General features: G+C 41.9%; 1 protein-coding gene across 1 annotated transcript; it reads left to right on the plus strand.

Annotated features, from left to right (window-relative positions):
• Positions 1-564: 564 nt before the first annotated feature.
• On the plus strand, positions 565-18,769 carry LOC122494294 (WD repeat-containing protein 87-like). The gene is made up of 7 exons (XM_043599359.1): positions 565-663; positions 7,889-8,056; positions 8,461-11,336; positions 11,799-12,058; positions 12,583-14,417; positions 14,817-15,749; positions 16,524-18,769. Exons 1-7 carry the CDS (start codon positions 565-567, stop codon positions 18,597-18,599), a joined length of 8,247 nt encoding a protein of 2,748 aa, XP_043455294.1. The 3' UTR covers positions 18,600-18,769.
• The last annotated feature ends 6,779 nt before the right edge of the window (positions 18,770-25,548 follow it).

The raw sequence follows: 25,548 nt of genomic DNA on the forward strand, positions 1-25,548 counted from the left end.
CCTGCTCGTGTTCTGTCTCTCTCTCTCTCTCAAAAATGAATAAACATTAAAAAAATTCAATTAAAAATTAAAAAAATAAAGGCTTTAGTAGGGAAAAAGAGAAGAGCATTCCTTTCTGAGGCCAAGACTGGTTAAAGTGAAATGCCTCTCACTGCAAACCTGGTGGAAAGGAGTGTTAGCTCAGGTTTTGGGCAGAAGTGTCAGGCATTTTCCATTTTCCCAGAGCTCCTAGTCCTAAATTACCAGAGGAGGTTTTAGAGAGTCTTTGAGCTTGTGCAATCTAACCCTCATCTCTCATCACATTAGCTTGGTGTAGCAGCCTGCTCTCTCTTTTTTGTATTTTCACTCTCCTTCATGGTTTCTTCCTCCTGACATTTAAACACGTTCAATGATCTCATTAAAAAAAAACAAAAACAAAAACAAAAAAAACCTTCCCTCCAGGGGCCAATCTTTTGGTTTTCCCATGAATGTCCTTGAGAATTGTATCTAGGATTCTGGAGGGTTTAACCTTTCTTGTGGTAGAAATTAAAGTGAGGTAGTTGACTGTTGCTAGATGGAAGAAAAATGCTTGGAAATGTTCAGCTAGAGATAGGAGTCGCCACCGTGATCCTCCCAAGCACTCTGGGGCCAGCTTGGGAGCTGTTTGCCCTGGTCCTCAGCAAGGTAAGTGCAGAAATTCAGAATAAGCAGTTAGGAACTTTTATAGCAATTTGACAGAATAATTTGATGTCTGTTGAGCTTAATGAAAAATCTGGAGTTAAAAAAAATTTTTTTCCCACATAACTCTTCTATCCCTCTCCTTCTCTCTAGCTTTCTCCTCTTACCCCTCTCTTCCCTTCATCCTGAAGCTTTTCTAAGGTTCTTACTTTTCACTGATTCCTCAGCTCCTTCCAGGCTGACTTCAGGAATAACTGCTCTGCTGATATTGTTCCCTTAATGGACACCGGTGCCGTTCGCCAAATCCACTCTTCGTCTCACTTGGCCTCTCTGTTACAGGTGACCTACCTTCATGAAACTCTCCTCCTCAGGTTTCTGGAAGAACGTCTTACCTCTTTATAGTTGTTCCTTCTCAGTGTGTGCCCCCTTAATTGTCTGCTTATCAAGTCTCCTTCTCATGCAGCATAGCCCCCTGTGAGCAAGCTGCTCCAGATCCCCAGCTTCAGCAATCCCTACAGACTGGTCATTTCGTAGATTTGTTTCCAACCCAGACCTTTTACCCAATCTCCAGACCCATTCATTTTAGTTGTCTTCATTCAGATATTCTATAACCACCTCAACAAATCCAAAATCAAACTGATCATTGTTCCTCCAAAGGAACCTCCTCCAATGGAACAACCCACTCCTACTCTTCTTTAGCCCATTTGAATATATCAAATTTTATTCAAAGCCTAACCCAGAAACCCAGGAACCGTTCTAGATTTCTCTTTTCCTGACTCTCCATACCCAAATAATCTGCAATATCTATAAATCCTACCCCCCAAATATTTTTATCCTAAATATATTATATTGTTATTGTCATTTGCTTTTCCTTTCCCACTGCTCTCCCTCAGAATATTTAATTATATTTAATCTCCACTATCACAGTAGCCTCCTGGCAGGTTGTCTTGACTGATTCCCAGTCCAGCTCCAGGCTGGACAAGTACATATTCTGAAAGGTTAATCTGACATCCCTCCCCTGCTAACACTGTTTTTCAGTGTTTCTTTTTTTTTTAATTTTAAAAAAATGTTTATTTTTGAGAGCGAGCATGAGCAGGGGAGGGACGGCGGGGTGGGGGTGAGGGGGCGGGAACAGAAGATCCAAAGCGGGATCTGTGCTGACAGCAGAGGGCCCGATGTGGAGCTCGAACTCACAAACTGTGAGATCATGACCTTCCTGAGCTGAAGTTGGTCATTTAACTGACTGAGCCACCCAGGCGCCCCTGTTTTTCAGTGTTTCAATATGAAAATTGAACTCCTTAGTATGACATTTAATAGTAACTCCTAACTGTCTAGCCATTTTTCTTCTATCGCCTTATTGAACATTGTGCTGTAAGAATATCTAACTCCTATGTAGTTTCCGGCACAAATCATACATTTAAGTGTTTGTGCTCCATTACAGCGATTATCCAGTTTTAACAATCTGAAGTTCCTTGAAGACCGTGTCTACTTTTGAACTTAGGATCCCCAGTTGGTAGCAAAATACTATAAAGCAAAATGTTACAAAGTAGAATCTCAACAAGTATTTGTTGATTGTTTGCGAATTAGCAGTTATGAAACTAGACAAATGAGGCTCACATTTGAGCTCAGCTGATGAGATACTGTTTCACCTTGGACACCCTTAATATAAGTTCTGTGAGCTCCATTGACTCTAGGAAGGTTGTGTAGCTCAGTAGTTCAAGGTGTGCCTTCTGTAGTTACGCATTCTGGGTTGGAATCCTGGCTTTGTCTCTTACTAGCTGTCTGGCTATAGGTAGACTAATTAACTGCTTTTGCAGAGTGGGAATATAGCTAGCTCCTACTTCAGAAGGTTGTTGGTATTAAATGAGACAATACACAGAAAGTATTTGGTGCATAAATTTTCCCAAAAAAATGTTAGTGCCTGATTTCTCTATTGCTGCTATAACAAATTACCATAATTATCATTCCCTCCATCTCAAATTTGTCTCCATAATTTCTTATTTCCAATTCTTTTGTCATAATTGCCACTGATTTCAGCTGTTTTTCTCAGCCTTTATAAGTAATTTATTATTTACAGATTATACTTATCTCTTGGTCTTGCTGAAGTTGAGTTTGCAAAGATCTTTGATTCTCTTTATTGATTTTAGATGCTTTCAGAACAGAAGGCCATGGTAATAATGATACTTTAATGTTTCTATGTTTTTACATTTTATTTTATTTATTTTTTTAGTGTTTATTCATTTTTGAGAGACAGAGAGAGATAGAGCGCAAGTGGGGGAGGGGCAGGGAGAGAAGGTGACAACAGAATTCAAAGCAGGCTCTGGGCTCTGAGCTGTCAGCACAGAACCCGATGCAGGGCTCGAACCCATGAATTGTGAGATCATGACCTGAGCTGAAGTTGGACACTTAACTCACTGAGCCACCTAGGCACCCCTCTATGTTTTTACATTTTAGATTCATCCCTTATTAAAAGCATGCAACTATACTTTATTCATTAAAAAAAATCTAATCTGAAAATTTGTCTTCAAATGAGCTTAGTCTGTATTTATTCTATAATGACATATTTTGACTTGTTTCTATTACTCTGTTTCTATTTGTCATACCTCTTTTTTCCTTGTGATGTTTCATCGTATATTTCTTTCATTGGATTGATATGTATTTCTTTTATTTCATATCCCCTTCCTCAACTGGTTCAATCTTACATTCTATTTGTTTCTTTCTTTTTGGTAGTTTTCTTAGTACTTTTTTAAATTTTAAGATCTAATTGACTCTATTAAGCAATTCATGAATCCAGCAGCATCCCTTCTAGCAAGTAGAGGAAAGCTCTCTTCCTTAGCATTTTTTAAAAAAATGTTTATTTTTGAGAGAGAGAGAGTGTGTGTGTGCAAGCAGGGAGGGGCAGAGAGAGAGGGGGACAGGGGATCGGAAGTAGACTCTGCGCTAACAGCAGACAGCCCAATGTGGGGCTCGAACTCACAAAACATGGGATCATAACCTGAGCCGAAGTCAGACACTTAACCGAGCCAGCCAGGTGCCCCCTTAGCATTTTTAAAAAATAAGCTCTACACCTAACACAGGGCTTCAAATCACAACCCTGAAATCAAGAGTCACATGCTGTACTGATTGAGCCAGCCAGGCACCCCTCTTCCTTAGCATTTTTAATATACACATATAACAGGTTATTAAATGTGACTCTCAGTGTTCTGGGAATTTCATTAGAGAACAATAGATGTCAGATAAGTCATACAGAACATGCTAAGATTGTAAAGGAGATTTTTATGACCCTTAGCTTATTGCCCTTTCAGGTCTAGATTTTACATGATTTCTTTAGAGAGAATGGTTGGTGTGCTTTGTGGTATTTCTTCTTCCCCCCCTCGCTCCTCTTCCTTGTCAGTCCAAGTGAGGTATATGTCAGAGAATCACTTCGGAGAACTTGATGGGTATCCCCTGGAATTTGGAGGTATGTAGGTTCCGGACTCATGCTTGGAAAAAAGTTTAAAGGTGTGTAAGCTTTCAGAGAGTGGGTCATAAGCCAGCTCTGTCCATGGAAGTGTCTGTTTGCAAGGTAATGAAGGGGTCTCAGTTCTGGCTCCCTATCTCCTATGAGCCCAAGTCCTATGTCCTCTCTTTGTCAGGGCAACACTACCCTAGCCATTCTAGCCATTACAGTCATTTTGGGGTTCTGATAACTATACCTCCTCAGAACTATCACAGAGGCAGCTTTGCACTTACTTGCTTTTTTCTCCCCTCTTCATTGCTGGCTCCTGGAATTCAGCCTCTTGTTATCCACAACTTCTAGAAGTTCGTTAAGTGGGAGACTTTCAGGTTATTTTAGTCTGGCATCTGGCCAGAACCTGACATCTATTTTAACTTGTTGAGTATCTGCCTTCCATATTAGATAGTAAACTCCAGGCGGGCAGATAATCATTCTTGTTCCTCACTTTATCTCCAGCTCTAGGTTGAGAGGCCTGGCATATAATGAACATCAAATAAACATTTGTTGAACATGTGAGTGACTTATATACATGAAGGCTTCAGTAGTAAAGTAGGATAGATATAATTAAGTCTAAAAACTGTATATACAACAATGAGCATCACAATGAAGAGAATTAAGGAAGGTGGGGCTCCTGGCTGGCTCGCGTCCATTGGAGCATGCAACTCTTCATCTCAAGGTTGCGAATTCGAGCCCCATGCTGGGTGCAGAGAGTACTTTAAAAAATAAAATCATAATAAAAAAAGAAAGGGCGGGGGCGCCTGGGTGGCTTAGTCGGTTAAGTGGTTAAGCATCTGACTTCAGCTCATGATCTCACAGTTTGTGGGTTCAAGCCCTGCATCAGGCTCTGTGCTGCCTGCTCAGAGCCTGGAGCCTGCTTCGGATTCTGTGTCTCCCTCTCTCTCTGCCCCTTCCCCTCTCACGCTCTGTCTCTCTCTCAAAAATAAATAAACATTAAAAAAAAATTTTTTTTAGAAAGGAAGGGTTGCAAAGCCAGGCTCATGTATTCTTTCAACTGTGCTGCAACTGATTCCCCTAAGCTCACCTGACAGCTTTCTTTTGCCACATTTTTTTTCCATTTCTAGACTTCCTAAAACTCCCACTCCACTCCTATCCTCTTTTAAAAATCAATTTTATTAGGTATAATTTACATCTAATAAAGTGGGCCCATTTTGAGTGTATGTTTCGATGACTTGTGACAAATTTGTGTACTCATATAACCACCAAGATATAGAAGATGCCATTCACTTCTAGAAAAAGTCCCCTATTACCCTTTCTCAGGAATCTCCCAGTCTCTCAGACCCAGGTAACCACTGATCTGCTCTGTCCCTATAGGTCAGATTACTCTTTGCTAGAATTTCATCTAAATGGAATCATGTAGTACCCGTTCTTTTGTGTCTGGCTTCCCCTCACCAATGTTTTTGAGATTCATCCACATTGCTGCAAGTGTCAGTAGTTCATTGTCACTCCAATCTTTCTGAAATAAGAGAGGTTCTTCTATTCCTAATGCTTTTGCTTCTCCCCTTCTCTCACTTTCCCTGTTGCTCTTCCTTCTCTCAGTTCCCTCAATTTCCAGTCTCACATCAGATGTGATTAAGTCATGTTCACGTCCCACAGGTTCTGTGAGCCATGATGTCTGTAAAGTGCTGGAATGTCACAAAGATGGCACCGTCACCCAGACTTATTCCTGAGTGGAAGGACTTGAAACTCTTCATAAATAATATGCTGAAGGATCTAAAGGTGACGTGTGTGGGAGATCAGCACCTGGTGGGCTTGGACTAATTATCCCTGCCAGGGCAGCCTGTTCCTGGGCAGCATGTGAGCTCCTCCTTGGGAGGAGCCCTTCCATACCCCTAAACAATTCCTCCCTCTAAACTAAGATGATAACAATTAAAACACATTATGCTGGAAACAAAACAAAACAAAACCAAAAAGTGAGTTCACATGGATTAAACAAGCAGGAGATACCTTTGTCTTTACATGTCAAGGACCCATGTTCTTTTTCTTTCTTTTCGCTATCCTTAATATTTTAGCTTATCATCTTAAGGTTGCAGGACAGTTCCTGTACTTCCAGGTATCAGCTTTAAATTGCAAGTAGGTAGAAGAGAGAAGGTCAGAAAGTACAGAGCTGTGCCAGCCTTAGAGTGCTACAGTTGCCACTCTGTATTGCCAGAATTTCTGGGGCCATGATCACCCTAAACAAGAGCTGAGTTTTACTGGGATAGAAGGAGGGGGATTGATACACAGTACGCAACAGTACTTCTAGGCACAGATACATTACTTGGGTTTAAGATAGTCTTTTAGAGTCTTCCTGAGAAAACCCTTTATACTGTTGAGTCAGTAAGTGAATCATTTGTACATAAAAGGAGGAGAGGAATAGTAATTAATGGAGTAAGGGGTTTGTAAATTAGCCTTCTGATTCAATGAAGAGGGATGGGAGATTGAGAGCTCAGATACCATCATCCTTTCTCTCAACTCTGCTGCTGTCACTGAACCAGCAATGGCAGTGGAAGCTGTCTCCAGCATTGTGTTCTGTATTCTCCCAGAACACACAAAGATCTGAATATGACAAATATAAAGAGATTCTAAGTTTCCTCAGTATAGTCTCAGGTCCTTTGTGGATGCAGAGAAACTTGGGGAGTTAGATTCATGGAGTAGTGTTCAAGAGGCAGTATAGCACAAGCTATACTGCTGAGAAAGGGACCTCAGAAGTAGACTTATGAGCCTCGGTTTTGGCTGATCCCTACAAGGAGTTCATGTCCTTATGTCCTAGATATAAACTCTGTTACTGGAAGATAGTGTATGTTGGACATGTCCTACTGTGAACATGTTGAAAGACATATATCATCCTTAATCCACCACACACACACACACACACACACACACACACACACCCTACGGGGTCAGAATACAGAATGTTAGAGCTGAAGCACTCCATGTTGTGAATAGCACACGTTTTCCTTGGATGCATATTGGAATAGTGCAAGAGGGACATGCCAAAGTGTCTAGCTCTGATGCCCACGGGCATGCCATGGGCATTCTAAGTCTGTGAAGTACGAGTTTCCCATAGGCAGTGTATCATGAGTGTGACGCTGACAGGAGTGGTCCTTTGGGTATAAGCAGGGACTTTGAAGAGTTGTTCCAACTGAGGTAGAGTATTTGCCAAGGTTGGATTGTTTTGTCTTACTCATATAGGATTGTATTCCTTTCTTTGGAAGTACTTATTTGTTTTGTACAGACATTTGTTAATTGTTTATGTAATGCCTGTTTCCCCCACTGGACTCTTATCTTTTGAAAGCTAAGGCCATGTCTCTCTTGCTCAGCATCATATCCCCAGTGTGTGTCCTAGAACATACCACCCTTTCTCAAGTCTTCCTCACCTGAACCATGGAAAACAGATTTGAGGGGCTATTTTCTCATTTCTCTTAAGGATGATACATAACTAGTAACATTCTAGATGCATAGGGGAGAAATTAATGCCTCATGTAGAATGGATACTTTAGGACATTAGGGCTTACTTCTTACGGAAACTTGGTTGAGAAAGGCTGGGAGGTACTTTAAGATGTGGGTGAGGGTGAGGGAGGGATGACTCCCCCAAATAGTGCTTTCCAGTGGTAGGGTAAATAAATGTTGGTTAATGAAAAAACAACAAATGTCCGCTAATCCTCAATAAATATTTATTAAATGAATGAGTGAGTGGCGACTTAGGCCTTTTAACAGGCCACTCTTCTTTCTCAGTCTGCTGAGAAACCAAAGAATGAGGTGATTGTACTGAGTGACTGGCCGGAGACTCTGTACCAGGAGCCTCACCATCCCCAGACTAAGCCTTTCATCTGCTTCTACTCCATCAACATCAACTATTTCGTCTCCTTAAACTGGGTGGAACCAGATTCAAACCAAATACAGGTAAAGCTACCTCCTTTTTTTTTCCTCCTTCTTAATCCACTTTAGATTCATCATACCTCAACATCTCAGAATGATGAGGGGGATTCTGAGTTAGCTCATTTTAACATCTATCTCCGTTTCTCAATCTGACCTGGATGCAGTGATCTTTTTCACCTCTAGTTTCAGCTCCAGAGAATTCATATTCCTTAGAAAGCAGACTGAAGGCCAAGGAAAGAGCCTTAAGAATCATGTTTCTATCCCATACCCAAATCCTAGTATTAGGAAACTCCCAAAGTTAAGTTCTTTGGTCTTTCCTTAGTCTTACAAGAGGGAACAGCGATCTAAACATTCAACCCTTCAAACCCCTTACTCTTGGGAGATCATCTGCCTCCATGGTCCAACTTTCATCTTTCATCCTCTTCTAGGCAGTACTTTGGATACAAAAGAAAGATACAGAAGCAGAAGGAACAATGGAGAAGATGATGTTTTGTGTGATGGATCAAGTACCGCCCATTGAAGCAATGGTCCACACAGGTTCCTACCACATGTTAGTTGCTTACTGTGGTGACATGCACCTGTGGCTCTTTGGAGATCACCATCGAGCATTCATATCCCTCGGCACAGTGCCCTGTCGTTTCTTCATCAGCTGCCTCTGCTATGACCCAGAAACGGAGGTGCTGCTGTCTGGTACCTTGGGGGCTGTGGTTACCTGGCTTATCTTACCAAATGGCAGGGACCTCCAGATGGCACAAACAGTGCCCATGTCTGGTCATGAGCTTGTACAGGGCTTTTCCCTGAATGGCCCCAAGGGGTCTCTCCTGGCCCTTTGTGAGAATAAGGTAAGGGTCTTCACCCACCAGGGTCAGGGCCAGCTGAAAGAGGTAAGAAAGTTCACTCCCATAGGCAGTGGCTCTTCCATCACCTGCTCCTTCACTTGTGTCTCTCAGGGATATTTCTATGCTGGAAACAAGGATGGAGAGATCCATGCTTGGGGTCTAGACCAGGGTAACTTCCTCCACAGCTTCCAGGCCCATTCCTCATCAGTTATATGTGTTCACAGCCGGCCAGAGATCCACACCTTACTGACAGCAGGCCGAGAAGGCACAGTAAGGGAATGGAACCTTGCCGTTGGGAACTTGCTGCGGCAGCTGGATATTGGTGAGGGTCTGCGGCAACTGCAGTTTATTGATAACACCACTTTTTTCTGCCAGACTACCCACGCTTTCTCACTGCACCACCTGCCTTATTTTTATAGCCTCTTCAATGTCTGTGGTTCTGCTCCTGAGCAGGTGCACCGGGTCTGCTGTGGCCGAAATTGGACTCGGATCCTATGTGCCACTAAGGATGGTTTGTTGCGCTTCCTGTCTCCAGTGACAGGAGATCTCCTGGTTCTCACCTGGCCTCTACTTGTCATGGATAAGGCTGTGGCTTGGGCCTATGACCCAGACAATGAGGAGCTCTTTGTGGCAACAGGCAGCTCAGAGGTGCTGGTGTTTGATGCAACGCGCTCGCCTTGCACAGCCAAGTATATGGTATGCACTTCAGTAAACTCTAGGGACAGAGTAAGTTGCCTGGCCTATGCACAGTCCCGTTTGGGTATGGGCCTAGTAGGACTGATGTTCTGTGGGCATGACAGTGGCATTGTGAGAATCCTCTCCCACTATAGCTATGCCCGAATAGAAAAGACTGTTCATTCTGGGGCAGTTTTGGCCCTGTCTACCCTGGAAGGTCCCCAGGAAAACTCCTTGCTCTGTTCCTATGGCATGGATAATACTGTATACCTGACAGAAGCTTTGCTGTGGAAGAACAAGGTAATCCTGCAGTCCATAAGCAAAATTCTCTGTAGTTGCCCCCTGCAACACGTGATACTGCTGCCGGGTTCTGTGGGTGCCATCACTGACAACCACTGCTGGCGTCTCTGGCACTATCAAGATTTTCTGCAATCTGCAGAATCAAAACAAAGCTCTATGTTTGAAGAGACAAAATGCCTGCACCGGTGTGCCATCACTTCATTTGATGTCTGCTCCTCCCTGAAACTTTTTGTCACAGGGGGCATTGATGGCTCAGTCCGGATCTGGGACTTCCATGGTAGACTCATAACTGAGTTGGATTCAGCACTGCATTTTGGTCCACTCTGCTTTGCCAATAATCGGGGTGACCTGCTTTTGACTTTCAACCAGAGTCTTTACCTGGTATCATGCTTAAAATTGCTCCCTCCTGCTCGGCTGATTCACCTAGCTATCCTAAATAATGCAGATGAAATACAAGAAAACCCTAAACTCTTTCTGCCTAGCTTCTTCTTTTCTTTTGAAATAGTACTTGTACCCAAATTTGTCTATCTTGGACAAGGGCTGCAGGAATTACAGGGGCTAGAGGCCCTTGTTAATAAACGGGTCATTGCCTTTGACAATACTGTGCCCCATGTTGTAGAGGAAGAGAGACGTATGCCTTCTCTGATTCAAGTGGAACCCAAATTACATTTTTTGGAGGATAAGGATATTGCTTTTTCTATTCCTGACCCCAAGCATAATCATCCCCCACATGTGGTTCCTGCTCAACTACGGCTGGCTGGCTGGAATGGGTTGAACCCCTATCATAAACTGCATGGCTTCTTTGGTAAAGGGCGGCAATGGCCCTTTGCTCCTGATGGCTACATCCCCAACTCAGTTATCCGTGCCTGCCTTTGGCCTGACGGTACCCCAGTCTTCTTACGCCATGACCTGTACCCATCCTACCGAGATACAGACTGGGACATGACTGAACCCATCAGACGCCAGACACTGTCACCTATGCCTCTATCAGAAGAGAACATCTCAATGAGGAGAGAGAGGGATAAATCCAAGTGGTGGAAACGAACATTCTATGATGTTCTAACAAGCTTGATAAACCGAAATTGGGCAGGAAGAAAACTTGATGAAGGAATTCTAAATAATTTAATTGAGGCAATCCTCAGCCTCACAGTTTACTGTTCTATAGACCAGTACACGACATATATTAGTGCCCTGGCACAAATTTTTGCCACTTACCAAGTATCTCCAAGGTTGTGCTCTGAGACTGCCTGTCGCCTGCTGGAAGATACACTCCATCCCAACCCATGCATCCGTGAGCTAGCCTGGGAGGGGCTAGATATGCTTGGCATCATGAGCCATCTCTTTGCTGTTCCACTGAGTCTGGGATTGATGGACAGTGATGAAAATGTGCGGGCTAAGGCTTTGTACCTTATGATAAGAGTCACAGGCATCCAAAGTAAGAGCATGCTGGTAGGCCTGCTGAAGGAACAAGAAACCCTCCAAAAAATGCAGTAAGTTGTGTAGTGGCTTTCCCCCTTCTGTTTTTTCTGGCTCCTAACCTCCAGAATCTGGTTGCTTATTCTCCTTTTCTATAACCCTTTCTATTCTTTTCCTCCCACTATGTTCTTTGTTTCTCTTTGCTTTTCTCCCCAATGCTTACCCTTCTTCTGATCCTTAAGATTCCTCGAGACTCAAGTCTACAAACCTTCCAACCAAAAAAATATCTTTTATCTCCCTGATGACTTGATTCTTTGCTATCTTTGATTCTTTCTTCTTTACCAACCCTTTACTTCAGACTACTCTGTCCTAAATGGCCACTTTATCTCTGCCTCTTCAATTGTAATTTCTTCTTCTCCTCCTCCTCCTCCTTCTCCCTGTCTTCCTTTCTTCCTTCCCTCCTCTTCCTCCTTCTTCTTCAAATCTAGTTTTATCACTGGCTTGGTATCATCCTTTTTTCCTCTTGACTTTTATAGGCGGGAACTTATTGGAGAAACCTCTCTGGACCAGCTGCTGGGGATCCAAGCTAACGACATGCAGTGCCTGGTTACACGGGTGGAACAGCAGCTAAATGAAAACCTGACCTTGTCACACAGAGACCAACAACCTCCTTTTTCTTTAGACATATCAATGGATGGTGAACCTGAGACCTTTGTCAAACGAACATTCATACCTGAAGAGATCACCAAACAAAAGAAAAGAATGACGTATGTTCAAGAAAAGAGAGAAAGTCTTAGTATGTATGGGGTAATAAATGGGGCATATTTGGGGCCCACCTTAGGACACCAAAAGACAGGGTCAGTAAGGCTAAGATATCTAAAATGGGGATACCTGGGTGGTTCAGTCGGTTGAGCATCTGACTTCAGCTCAGGTCATGATCTCGTTCGAGCCCTGCGTAGGGCTCTCTGCTGTCAGCACGGTGCCCACTTCAGATCCTCTGTCCTCCTCTCTCTTTCAAAAATAAATAAACATTAAAAAAAGATAACTGAAATTATATCAGTGGGAACATAATTACGTAGAGATTCTTTTCCATAGAAAGTAACCTTCCTGGGAAGGAAACACATATACCACGACAAATAGCAAGGTCTTATTTCTTCAGGATATGGAAGCTGAGATAAAATTACAAGCATTTCTGTGCCATAAAGCCTCAGTCCTCTTTGCCTCTGTACTTCTTATGGAAGTTCATTGAACTGTATATTACAAAGGATACCACTCAGGGCCTCTGTTTTTTCTTAAATATTTTCCTCAATATCTCTGCAGTTAAAAAGGACCTGAGAGTTTCCAGAAAGAAGAGAGAGACAGAGCTTGTAAAATTTAGCCCTATGTTGGTGCCTTCAGAGGATGAAGGTGAACAGAGAGAGGCCAAGAAATCAGAGCTAATTGACACTGAGGATGTTGCCTTAGAGCCAGAGCTGCCACTAAGTACTTTCAGCCCAGCCAAATCTGAAGAGGTTGCTGAATCAAAGGAGGTCATGAGAGAAGCTACAGAAGCTATGGAAGCCACAGAAGAAGGAAGAGGCCACATGGCAGTCACAGAGGCAGTGGAAGCCACACAGATTATGAGGGCCATAGATGAACATGACATGAAAGATTATGGAGAGATATTCCCTAAGCTGGAAAGACAAGAACTCATGAAAAGACTCTGGGAAAGGGCAGTGGAAAAAAGCCATGAAAAAGTAGCTGCGAAGTTGAAACAGAAAGAAAATTTGAAGGATATTTCAAAGACGACTGCAGAAGAGCCCAAAGAAAAAGTCATGCAGATTGCTGAACAAGAAAAAGATACAAGGAAGAAACTTGGAAAGGGTGACCAAGGTTTGGCTGGTGCCCCTGGACACACGGGTGAATCAGACACCAGGTCTTGGCGGAATGATATTTGCTATCTTGCCACCTCAAGGATAGCAAGTTCCCATCCAGGAATGTTAAGGGATCTGGGTCAAGAATTGGTGGACTTGGCTCGGGTGATTCTTGCTCCCCAAGAGCCCAGTTGGGATCTATTCCAAAAGATCTGCCCCCTTTTAAAGGACTCCTCAGAATTGGAGGAAAGAGTGGTAGAAGAACCATCCACTATAACAGAAAAGGTGGATAAAGAGATTGTCGAGGAAGAAGTGACAGAGTTGGGAAGACAAAGGGGAAAAGAAGCATTAGAGAAGGACAAGGCATTTTCTCAAGTCAAGAAAAAGAAAGTTGCTTTCTTAGATAAACTAGCCTTACAGAAAAGGAAATTAAAAAAAGAAGCACGGGGACTGGCCAGGCAAGATGGGAAAATAGCTGAGGAAGAAAGGAAACTGAGTAAGCCAGAGAAGAAATTAATTCAGGGTAAGGAGAAACTGATCCAGGATATGAAGAAACTGACTCATCAGAAAGAAAAAATAGCTTGGGAGGAAAAACTACTGGCTTATCCACAAAAGACATTAACCAAGGAAGAGCAGAAGTTAGTTTTAGGAGAAAAGAAAGATACTGGAAAAGGGAAAAAACGACTAGGGGAAAGAAAGAGAGTGACCCAGAAAGAGGGGAGGGCAGCCCTGAAAAGGAGTAAGTGGGACTGGGAGAAGATTATGATGGCCCATGAAGAAGACATGTGGCCCCAGGAAGAGGTGTTGCCTGTCTGGGGGGAGAGGAAATTGTCCCAGGAAGAGGAAGAGCTGGGTGAGGAAGACGAGGAGCTGAGTGAGGAAGAGGAGGAGCCCTGTGAGGAAGAGAAGGAGTTCAGTGAGGAAGAGCCAAGTGAGGAAGAAGAGGAACTGGCCTGGGATGAAGAGGAACTAATTCTGGACTTAAAGAAACAAGTTAAAGGTAGGAAGAAAAAGTCCCACAAAAAGAAGAAACACATTCAAGGTATAGAGAAACATGTTGAAGAAGAGGCCCAGAAAAGGGGGGAATTAGCCCAGGAAGAGGAACATTTGTCTAGTGAAGAGGAGGGACTGTCTGGGGAAGAAGAAAAACAGGCATCAGAAAGGGGCAGCTTGGCAGATCAAGAAATTAAATTGACCACAGAGAAGAATAAATGGTTAAAAAAGAAAAAAGAAGCCTATAAAAAGAAACAAATCCAAGAAAATGAAAAACAAGTTGGGAAACAGGAGAAAGAAGACCAGAAAGAGAGGCAGGCTAAGAAAGAGGAGAAAAAAGCCAAGGACAGACAATTATCCTGGGAAAGAAAGAAACTGGGCCTAGGGGAAGAGGAAAAGCAGGGGGAAAAGGAGAGAAGGGCCCAGAAAGAGGAGAAAACGGCTGAGAAGAAGAGGCATTGGGCCTGGGAAAAAAAGAAAGCAGACTCAGGAGAGGAGGAAAAAGCTGGGGGGATGAAGAAATGGTCACAAGAAGAAAAGAAACAGGCCCGGGAAGAAAAGAGATGGGATCAGAAAGAGGAAAAATTGGCTCAAAAAGTGGAGAAACAGGCTGAGGATAAAAAACAATGGGCCAGAGAAAAGATGAAACTGGTCCCAGGAGAAGAGAAAAAGATAGAAGAAATTGAGAAAGTGTTCCCTCAAAAAGAGAAACGGGCCATGGTGGGGGAAAAACAAGCTAAGAAAGAGGAGAAATGGGTTGGGAAAGACAGGAAAGCCACTGACAAAAAAGAACAACAGACCCACAAAAAAGAGCAACTAGCCCTACAAGAGCAGATACAGGCCCAAGAAGAGAGAATATGGGGTCAGAAAGAGGAGAACGAGAGCGATAAAAAAAAACAACGGGCTTGGGTAAAAGAGAAAATTTTTGTAGAAAGGGAGGAACACGCTGGTGAAGTGGAGAAAAAGTCCCAGAAAAATGAGGAAAAAGCATTGAAGAAAAGACTGACCCAGAAAGACAGTGAATTGGCCAAGGAGAAGAGGCATATTGCTAAGAGAAAAAAAGCAGTAGCCAGAAAGGGGATTGGCATAACTAAGAGAAAGAAAAAAACTGAGGAAGAGAAAGAAGTTGTGGAAGAAGAGGAATTGTCCCAGGAAGAGAGGGAATTGGCCTATGACATTAGGATCAAGGAGATGGGTGTTGCCAAGAAAAAAAGGAAAAGAACCAAAGAGGAGAGAATACAGGCAGTGAGGAAACTGGATATGGAGAAAGGGATTCGTTCTGAAGACAAAGAGGCTAGTTCCAGTTTAAAAGATATAAGGAAGAAAGAGAGTAACCTGTTCAGGATCCTGGCTAAAACAATTAGAAAAATGAGTATAGTGCTACCAGAAGAAACAGAAATATGTGAGGGAGAGAGATCATTCATGACAGGGACGAGTGAAATGGATGGCCAGAAGTGGGAATTTTTTAAGGAACAGGGGGAAATAATGAAAGAAGAGAAGGAGCTGGGTCAGGAAGAGGGAAAAGTAGAAGATGATAGGCTGGCCACCAAAGAGAGAACACTGACTGATGGAGAGAGCTTGAAGGAGAACCGAAAGTTACTACAGAAGGTCCAGGGAAAGATATTATTAGATAGAGTCCAGGTAGAGAGTATATTAAAGGAAGTCCAGGAACAAAATATGTTAGGAAAAAAGCAGCTAAAGAAACTTTTGAGGAGAATTGAGAAGAATAAACTAAAAAAGACTCCCCTGAAGTGGTTATTAGAGAATATCAGAGATACTCTGTTTGAAGGCTTATCTGAGAGTTTTATTGGGAAGGAAATAAAGGAAAGTCCAACTAAGAAGGGGAAAGAGGAGGAGAGCATTACTGAGGAAGAAAAGGAAGGGATTCTGCCCAGGAAGGAGAAAGGGAAATATGTAATTAAGAAGAAGAAAAAGAAGGTAAGCCTGAGTGAAGAGAAATTGAAGGAGAATTTGGCTAAGAAGTATAAAAAACAAAGTTCATCCCAAAGAAGGAGAAAGGGAAAGAGGTTGACTCAAGAGAACGAGAGGCTGAGTAAGAAGAAAAAAGAGGGCCCACATGAGGAGGAGAGCCTGGATGAGGAGGAGGAGAGCCTGAGTGAGGAGGAGGAGGAGAGCCTGAGTGAGGAGGAGGAGGAGAGCCTGAGTGAGGAGGAGGAGGAGAGCCTGAGTGAGGAGGAGGAGGAGAGCTTGAGTGAGGAGGAGGAGAGCTTGAATGAGGAGGAAGAGGAGAGCCTGAGCAAGGAGGAAGAGGAGAGCCTGAGCCAGGAGGAGGAAGAGAGCCTGAGCCAGGAGGAGGAGGAGAGCCTGAGCCAGGAGGAGGAGGAGAGCCTGAGCCAGGGGGAGGAGGAGAGCCTGAGCCAGGGGGAGGAGGAGAGCCTGAGCCAGGAGGAGGAGGAGAGCCTGAGCCAGGAGGAAATGGAGAAGATAGAGAAAAGGGAGAAGGAGGAGGAAAGACAGAAGGATGGGGAGAGCAGACTTATGGAGGTGATACTCCCAGAAGAGGGAGTATTGAAAACAGAGCTCTCCAAGGAGGAAGTGAGCTTATCAAAGCTAACAATAGAAGATGAGTCTCTTGCTGAGAAAAGAAAAGGTACAACTATAAGGAAAATGCCTTTTAAGAAAGAAAGATTGCTTGATGGAAAGAGAGATCCCACACTTAGGGATAAAGTCATGTGGCCAACAGTTCTGAAAAGCCCCTTCAAAATGCCACTCCCAGTAGCTCTGGAAAAACAGAGAATGCCTAGGAAAGTGTTAGGGGATCATTTAGATTTGAAAGGTCAGGAAAGTCAACTTCTTGGAGCACACCCTGAGACAAGTTCTTGGAGAAGACAAGAGGATGTGCTCTTGAAGAAAGCTAGGGGTATGTTTTTACAAGGGAGGGGAACAGGCTTACAGGCCCAGATCCCAGAAGGGCTCCATAGGCCAGAGTCCCATTTATCTGATATGATCAGGAAACCACAGAAACCTGAACATAGACCCAAAGGTGACATGTGGAAGTGGTTCTTGAAGTCCTGGGATTTGCCAATGGGGAAAACTGAGGGCCAGGTCGTAGGCCCAGCCCTAGCCTCAGCCCCATCCCTTACTTCTGCACCAGCTGAAAGGCCATGCTACTCAGAAGCAAGCTTCTCAGATGAGGACTGGATTAACAATGCCTTAATAAGGCTGGAAGCGGGAGAGCAGCTTTCCAGGAACAGTTTCCAAAGACTGCACCAGCTCCTCAGAAACTTCACTTCAAAGGGATACTTGAAATGGATGCATCTATACAATCTTAAAGCCATTGCTAAACACTTCAGGAAGAACCTAGAAGTAAGTCATGCAGACATATCACAACCCTATAAGGATGTTTTGAGTCCAGTGCACTTAAAAGGGATCCCTCCAATTAGAAGAAAAGAAAAATGGAGCCGGCTAGAGCCATTCCCTGTTGTTGAAGCAGTGTTACCATTGGCTGCCACAAGGCCTCAAACCCCACACCGTCTCAGTTGGCCTCTCTTAGATGAGTCCTACAGGAAGAAGCAGGCACAACAGTTATCTTCTGCTGTTAAGCAGATGTTGAACCTTTATCCAGTCAGAAAGGATGTTCCTACAACTGTCTATCCCTCTGTGGATATAAAATCCCTGGACTTGATATTCCAGAAAGACTTCCAGGTCTTGAGGGAGAAAGGAGAGCTCTCCAAATTTCACAAGGCAGAGAAGGAAGCACTGCCCATCCCTTCACCAGTATTCCCATCAACCACCAAGAGGATTCCAGTCCCAAAGGCTATAAACTGGCATCTTTTAGGAGAACCTTACAGGAGTGCTCGGGTACAGCAGTTATCCAATGCCCTCAAAGAGATGGAAATGCAACACTTTTATCCTATCACGCACGAGATTTTCACAGGTGCCCATGACTCTGTGGACAAACAAACTCTAGCATTGATGTTTCAGAAGGATCTCAGAGCTTTTAAGGGAAAAGACAGGCCCCTCACATTGCCCAAGTTGAAGAAGGCGCAGCCCGTCTCTAAGAAAAAGGAAAAGCTGCCTCAATGGGAGACATTTGTGGCACTCTACTATGTTTTGCGGACATTGCAGCAACGATATGCAAAAGACCGCACTGCTTGGATGGAACAGTTTTACCAACTCATGGATCTGTACCAATTTAAGTCCCCCCAAATCCAGACGCTCCTACTACAGTTGCTGCAGAGAGAGGCACTCCAACCTCAAGAGACCATCTATAAAAAGGCCCTGAAAGCCAAGGAGCTGGTACTTGGTGAACGGTTGTTCTGTGGCCTGTTTTGTGGTCATTCTTGTGCCCCTGCAGGTCCTCTCAAGTTCCATGATGTTGTACCTCTGCCTGGGAAGAGCAAGGTGCATACTATCCAACCTGTGGGCATTGCCCAGTATGGGTTCCTAGAACTTGCCTGGAAAAGCCTACCACAGGTCAGTCCTTACCTTATTGAGAGGCTGCCCAACATCTCTACTCCAACTCTATGATTTGGCCTAACATTAGGACTTTGGGACCTTGCTGGGAAATAAGCCTGGCCATAGATTTTAAGCCTCCTGTACCCACTTCAAGGTGGGCCTAAACAAGTATTTGTATTCATTTGGCTCCAGAAACCTGCTACCTTGTACTGAATAAAATGACATTTCTCATTTGTAACAAACATTTTGATTTCTCTTTCTTCCCCAGCCTAGGATCCCCATAGAAAGTAGACAGAGAAAACAGATAATCTTTGTCCTCACAGGACCGATTGTTTTTTGTCAGTGGGTACATCCTTTGGAGGGTAGGGGCCAGCATTTGATCAACTTTTGATAGAAAAGTCTGTCCTGGAACTCTTTTTTCTTTGGTTAGTATTTCTTCCCTCAAAAGTTCCTAGGAGGAGAGTGTCTGGTGCAGCTGGGCTTTTACTTATTTAGCATTAATCTGAGAGGAAGCAGAAAAGACCCATAATTTTTCCCCTTCATAAACTTTGATCTGTAGTTCCTGAACATCTCTAAGCCTTAGTGTTCTCATCTACATAATGGGGAAATATAGTGAAATAATGATTAAGAATGCCAACTTTGAATTCAGAAAAACTCTCATTCCAGTTCTTTTTCTGCCATTTATTGGCTCTTTAATCTTAGCTTTTGGTTTCCTCAAAGTATAATGGTGATAGTAACAACTACCTTAGTGAAACAACAGAATTCCTGGAATACAGTTCTCTCTCCCTCCCTTTCCCTCTCTCTCTCTCTATCATAGGTAGCTATTTTAATGGGAGTTAAGTGTGTGAATGAGAATGTGGGTTATAAGATTCAAACAGGATTTGAATCCCTGCCTTTCAATTTGACATATAATCTTGAGCCAGTGATTTCACCTAAGCCTCAGCTTTTTATTTTTTATTTTCAATTGTTTATTGTAAGCCTCAGTTTTATCATGTGCAAATGAGGCTCATTGTGAGGCTCAAATGTGATTCTGGCTACACCCATTTTAGTGTATTGGGCTAAAGGAGGTGCCTGGGACCTCAAGAGAGTTTGAGGATACCTTGAGAAAGGGAACAGCTCAAGGAGACAGTCTGCAAGAGTAGGGGAGGAGTTCAAGCACAAAGGAGGTGCTTGGAAGCCCAAGAGATCTTGGGCATCAGAAATCAGACTGCTGAGGGAAGTGACAAATTCTGAGGAAAAACAAAAAGTTTGGGAGTCTAGATCAGAAGCTTGGGAGTAAGAGACAGATCTCAGGGGAGAGGTCTGAGAGCCCAAAGGGAACAGCTGGAGTTGACAATGTACAGAAGCTAAGAAGTCCTGGGAACAGATCCCATGCTCAGCAAAGGCATAAAAGTGATGAGCGGAAGAAGCAGATTTTGAGGTTAGAGGAGCCAGGAAGCCCTTGAAGGAGCCAGAGCTCAGGGGAGATCCCTGGAAGCTTAAGAGAGGTGCACAAAGTGCAATGGGGAAGGGTAGGAGAAAAGGGAAGAAACAAAACTTTGAGAAGACTGCAAGCTTCCAGGGAAGGAACTAGACCCCAAAAAGCAGTCTGCAAGGTCAGAATAAGTTGAATAATTCCAAAGATTTAAAACATATACTTACACATGGGGGAATTCCCTCCTGTGAAACAGTGAATTATATATAGATGTTTTTTGCTTCTGGCTCCTGCTAATATTTGGTCTTTGACCCTTGTTTCTGACACAGAACTCCTAAGTCCCTTGGAATCTCCTGGGAGATAGGAAACTCTTTTTGTTCTAATGAGATGATTCTTGGTGGGCTCCTAGAAAGGGGCTGGTCACTAGAAAGACCAAGCCATGTATAGAAGCTTGGGGCTTTCAGCCACCTCTCCCATTCTCTCAGGGCTGGAGATTGAGTTAATGATCAGTCATGCTACATGATGAAGCCTCCATAAAACCCCCAAAGTGTGGGGTTCAGGGAGCTTCCAGGTTGGTGAACACATCTATGTGCCAGAGGGTGGTGCACCCGAACTCCATGGGGCAGAAGCTCCTTCACTTAGGACCCTACCAGAGCACCCCCGATGTATCTCTCTGGCTGTATGCTTTAACATATTCTTCATAATAAACCAGCAATAGTAAGTAAACTGTTTTCTTGGGTTCTGTGAGCTGTTGTAGCAAATTATTGAACCTGAGGAGAGGATTGTGGGAGCCCGTGAATTCTATCCAAGTCAGACAGTTCTGGGTAACCTGGGTACCAACTACTTGCAATTGGGGTCTGAAGCAGAGTGCAGTCTTGTGGGACTGAGACCTTGGGGGTCTGTGCTTACTCTGGTTAGTGTCAGAATTGAACTGCAGGACACCAAGTTCATATTGGAGAATTGGTCTGTGTGGGGGAAAAAACCACACATCTGATGTCAAAGTGTTGTGTGAGTAAGAAGACAGCACCCCCCCATCAAATATCTCCTCAAATATCCTATGTATTTCCAGAAGAGGGGGAAAACAAGATGAAAAGTATTAAATTGTGTTTACTGTAAGGAAAACCATTAATAGTTTACTAAAAGGTTTGCTACAGCAGGGAAATGAAGAAATTTGTTTTTCTTAAACACTAGGGAATTTTGCCAAGCTTTTTACAATCCCAGAAATAATAGAGCCATATAGAAGAAACTAAGCTTGACCTATTTATATCAGAACAACTTTAAAAATAATTTTTAAATGTGGTAAATTATACATAACAAAATTTACCAGTTTAGCCATTTTCAGTGTACAGTTTAGTGCATTAAATACATTCACATTGTTGTGCAACCACCAGTGTCCATCCAGAGAATGTTTTTCACCTTACAAAATTAAAACTCTGTTCTCAGGGGCACCTGGGTGGCTCAGTCAGATAAGTGTCCAACTTTTTTTTATTTTTTATTTTTTTATGTTTATTCATTTTTGAAAGACAGAGACCGAGCACAAGCAGGGTGGGGTGGAGAGAAAGGGGGACACAGAATCTGAAGCAGGCTCCAGGCTCTGAGCTGTCAGCACCAGAGCCCGACGTGGGGCTCGAGCTCATGAACCATGAAATCATGACCTGAGCCAAAGTTGGACGCTGAACCCACTGAGCCACCCAGGTGCCCCAGTAAGTGTCCAACTCATGATTTTGGCTCAGGTCATGATCTCATGGTTCATGAGATTGAGCCCCACGTTGGGCTCTACACTGAGAGCTTGGATCCTGCTTGGGATTCTTTCTCTTCCTGTCTCTATGAATCTAAGTACTTGATATGAGTGGAAGTATTTGTCCTTTTGTGACTTATTTCACTTAGCATAGTGCCTGTCTTCAGGGTTCATCTATGTTGTAGCAGGTGTACAATATTCCATTGTATGTATAGACCACATTTTGTCCATCCATTTATCTGTTGGTGGGTACTTGGGTTGCTTCCACCCAAATTTTGGCTATTGTAATGCTGCAGTGAATATGGGTGTACAAACCTCTCTTCAAGATCTTAAAATTGTTTTTGGTATACACCCAGAAGTGGAATTGCTGGGTCATATGGAACTTCTATTTTTTTTTTAGAAATGGTCAGCTGGTATAATTTTAAAAATACCATTAGGGTCCATTCTAGTGATTGTCTTGACTTTCTGCAGTAATCTAAATCTGTGTTTCACAAACTTTGAAATAAAGTATAAGGCTCCTTATGTGTATTTAAAATTGTTTTATTTTAAACATTTAAATTATTTTATTGAGGTGTAATTAACATGCAGTGAAAGGTACAGCCATTAAACTTTCAGTTCGATGAGTTTTGACAAGTATATACACCCTTGTAACAACCACACAAACCAAAGTAAAATATTTCCAAATGGCCCTTTCCAGTTCTTTTGTGCCCTGTTCCAGTCACTTTTCCAACTCCCTCCTTGAACGTAACCACTCTTTTATTACCTTTAGTTTTTCCTGTTCTTGCACTCCATATAAATGGAATTATAAAGTATGTAAACTCCTGTTTGGGGCTTATTTTGCTTAACATATTTTTTGAGACGTATCTATATTGTGCATATTAGTTTTTCCTTATTGTATGAACACACCATGATTTATTTATTCTCATGTTGATGGATGTTTGAATTATCTCCAGGTAGATGTATCATGAATAAGGCTGCTATGAACACTCTTGGATAAGTGTTACTATGGATGTTTTCATTTCTCTTGGGCAAATACTTCAGGATGGAATTTAGGTTTATAAGAATACTTTCCCAAAGAGGTATCACTTTATACTCCCCAACGCTATTTATGAGCATTCCAGTTGTGCCACATACTTGCCAACATTTCACGTTGTCATGTTCTTTTATTTCTAGTAGGCATAGATAATTTTCATGGGCATAGGTATTTCATTGTGACTTAGTGCTGATTAAGTTGTGTTGACCCCATCACTTCTTGGCCTTTTGGCTAAGAACAAGTGAAGTTGTGTTGACCCCTTTTTTCTAGTGCTTATTGGCCATTTTTATATCATTTGTGAAGTGTCTAAGTCATTTGTGCCCCACCCCTTTAAATTGGGTTGTCTTTTTATTTTGATTTAAAGATGTTCTTGTCTATTACCAATGTTTTATGATGAGCAGATATATTTTGATGAAGTTCAACATATCATTTCTTTCATGGTTAGTGCATTTTGTGTCCTGTTCAAGAAAATTTTGCTTTCTCCAACCAAAATGATAAAGATATCCATCTATGTTTTCTTCTAGAAACCTTATGGTTCTGGGTTTAACATTTAGCTCTATGATCTATCTCAAATTAATTTGTGTGTATGGGGTAAGATGCCAAGTTTCAATCTTTTTTCCCACAGAGATAGCTAATTGTTCCAAATATCATTTGTTAAAACTTTCTCATTGACTTGCACTGGTTCTTCTGTTAAAAATTAATTGACAGTAATTATTTCAGGGCTCTGTTCCATTGATACATTTGTCCTTAAATCAATGGCATACTACCTTCATTATTGTTGACTGGTAAGATCTGGTAGTGTCTTCCAATTTTGCTTTTTTTAAAAATATTATTTTCTCTCTCCTAGATCCTTTGCATTTCCATATAAAATTTCAAATCAACTAGTAATTTCTCCAAGAAAGGCTGCTGGAATCTTTGAAAGGGGTTGCATTAATTTTATAGATTTAGGAAGAATGGACATTTTAAGAATATTGAACCATCCAATGAACATGGAATCTCCCCCACTTGTTTAGGTCTCCCTTGATTTATCCTAACAATAGTCAATTAGTTTTCAAAATAGAGATCATAACACATCTTTTAGGCAGATTTAATCCCTAATAATTTGATGATTTTGATGTTATGGTAAATAGCATTGTTCATTTCATTTTCCAACTGTTGGTAGAATATAGCAATATAGTTGAATTTTGTATATTAACCTTATATCCTAGGAAGTTGACAAACTCAATAATATTCTAAAAATATTCTAGTTATTTTCATATGTAAGCACCTTATTTGCAAATAAAAGTTTTATATCAGTAAGCAGAGGACACTTGCTGTCAGTCAAGACAGAGAGACCCAATTTGGAGATTTGTCTTATCACCATCATTTTTTTGTTTACTTAGCTACTTAGCTTTTTAAGGAACTAAATTCTTCAACTTATAATTGCTTTAAAAAAGTTTTATTTCATCTTTTCTCATATTTATTCTTTTTATTATAATGTCACACTGGCTAGGACTTCAAATATGATGTTGAATACAAGTGAGAACAGGCATTCTTACATTATTCCCAACCTTAGGGGAAGGTGTTCAAAAGTTCACCATTAAATATGTTAGCTGTATGTTTTCCTACATTCCTTTTATCAGGCTGAGGAAATTTTTCTGTTCTTAGAGTGCTGAAAGCTTTTATCATGAGGGTGTTGAATTTTTGTTGGTAAACTTTAACAGAAAAGTTGTGAAGATAGCAGAGATTGTTCCCATAAACCACACACCCAGTTTTCCCTATTGTTATCTTACCTTATTATGGTACACTTGTCACAATTAATGAACCGATACTGATAAAGTATTAACCTGATAACATTTTTCAGATTTCCTTATTTTTTACCTAATGTCTTTTTTTTTCCCCCCTGTTCCTGTATCCCATCTAGGACACCATGTTACATTTAGTTGTCATGTTCCCTTAGGTTCCTCTGGCTGTGACAATTTATCAAACTTACTTTCTTCTGATGACCTTGGAAGTTTTGAGGAATACTAGTTAGGAATTTTGTAGAATGTCCCTCCAATGAGAGGCTGATTTGTCTGATATTTTTCTCAATTGTGGGTTAATGGGTTTGGGGGGAGGAGGAAGACCACAGAAGTAAAGTACCATTCTCATCAAATCAAATCAAGTAGAATACCACAGGCATAAAATTTCACTGATGAAGTTAACTTGATAACCTGAGGCTATATATGTCAGATTTTTCCATTGTAAAGTTAATTCTTTTTTCCCATTTCCATACTGTGTTATTTGGAATGAAGTCATTATGCACAGCCCACATGCAGGGAATGGAGAGTTTTTATAATGCATGTTCTTGAGGGTGGAGTTATCTACATACATTATCTGAAATTCTACTGCATGGGAGATTTGTTTATTCTCCTCCATTTACTTATTAAACCATTTATTTACATCATGTACTTCTGGATATTTACTTTTTATGTTGGGTTATAATCCAGTATGACTTTATGCATTTTGTTCCTTAATTTGTTCCAGTGCTAGTTATTGGGAACTTTTTTAGTTGGCTCCTGTATCCTTTTGACTCACCCCTTTCATTGTGGGCTTTTAAAAAATTGAGATATAACTGGCATATAACATTGTATTAGTTTTAGGTGTATATACAGTGAGATATCTATCTATATATAGATATAGATATATAGTGAAATGATTACCAAATCAGTATAATTAATATCCACCACCACATATAATTACAAATTTCTTCCAATGATGAGAACTTTAAATATTTAGTCGCTTAGCAGCATTCAAATATATAATACAGTACTGTCAACTATAGTTACCATGCTGTACATTATATCCCCACAACTTA

This window comes from Prionailurus bengalensis, chromosome E2, assembly GCF_016509475.1.
Source record: "Prionailurus bengalensis isolate Pbe53 chromosome E2, Fcat_Pben_1.1_paternal_pri, whole genome shotgun sequence".
Classification (NCBI taxonomy): domain Eukaryota; kingdom Metazoa; phylum Chordata; class Mammalia; order Carnivora; family Felidae; genus Prionailurus; species Prionailurus bengalensis.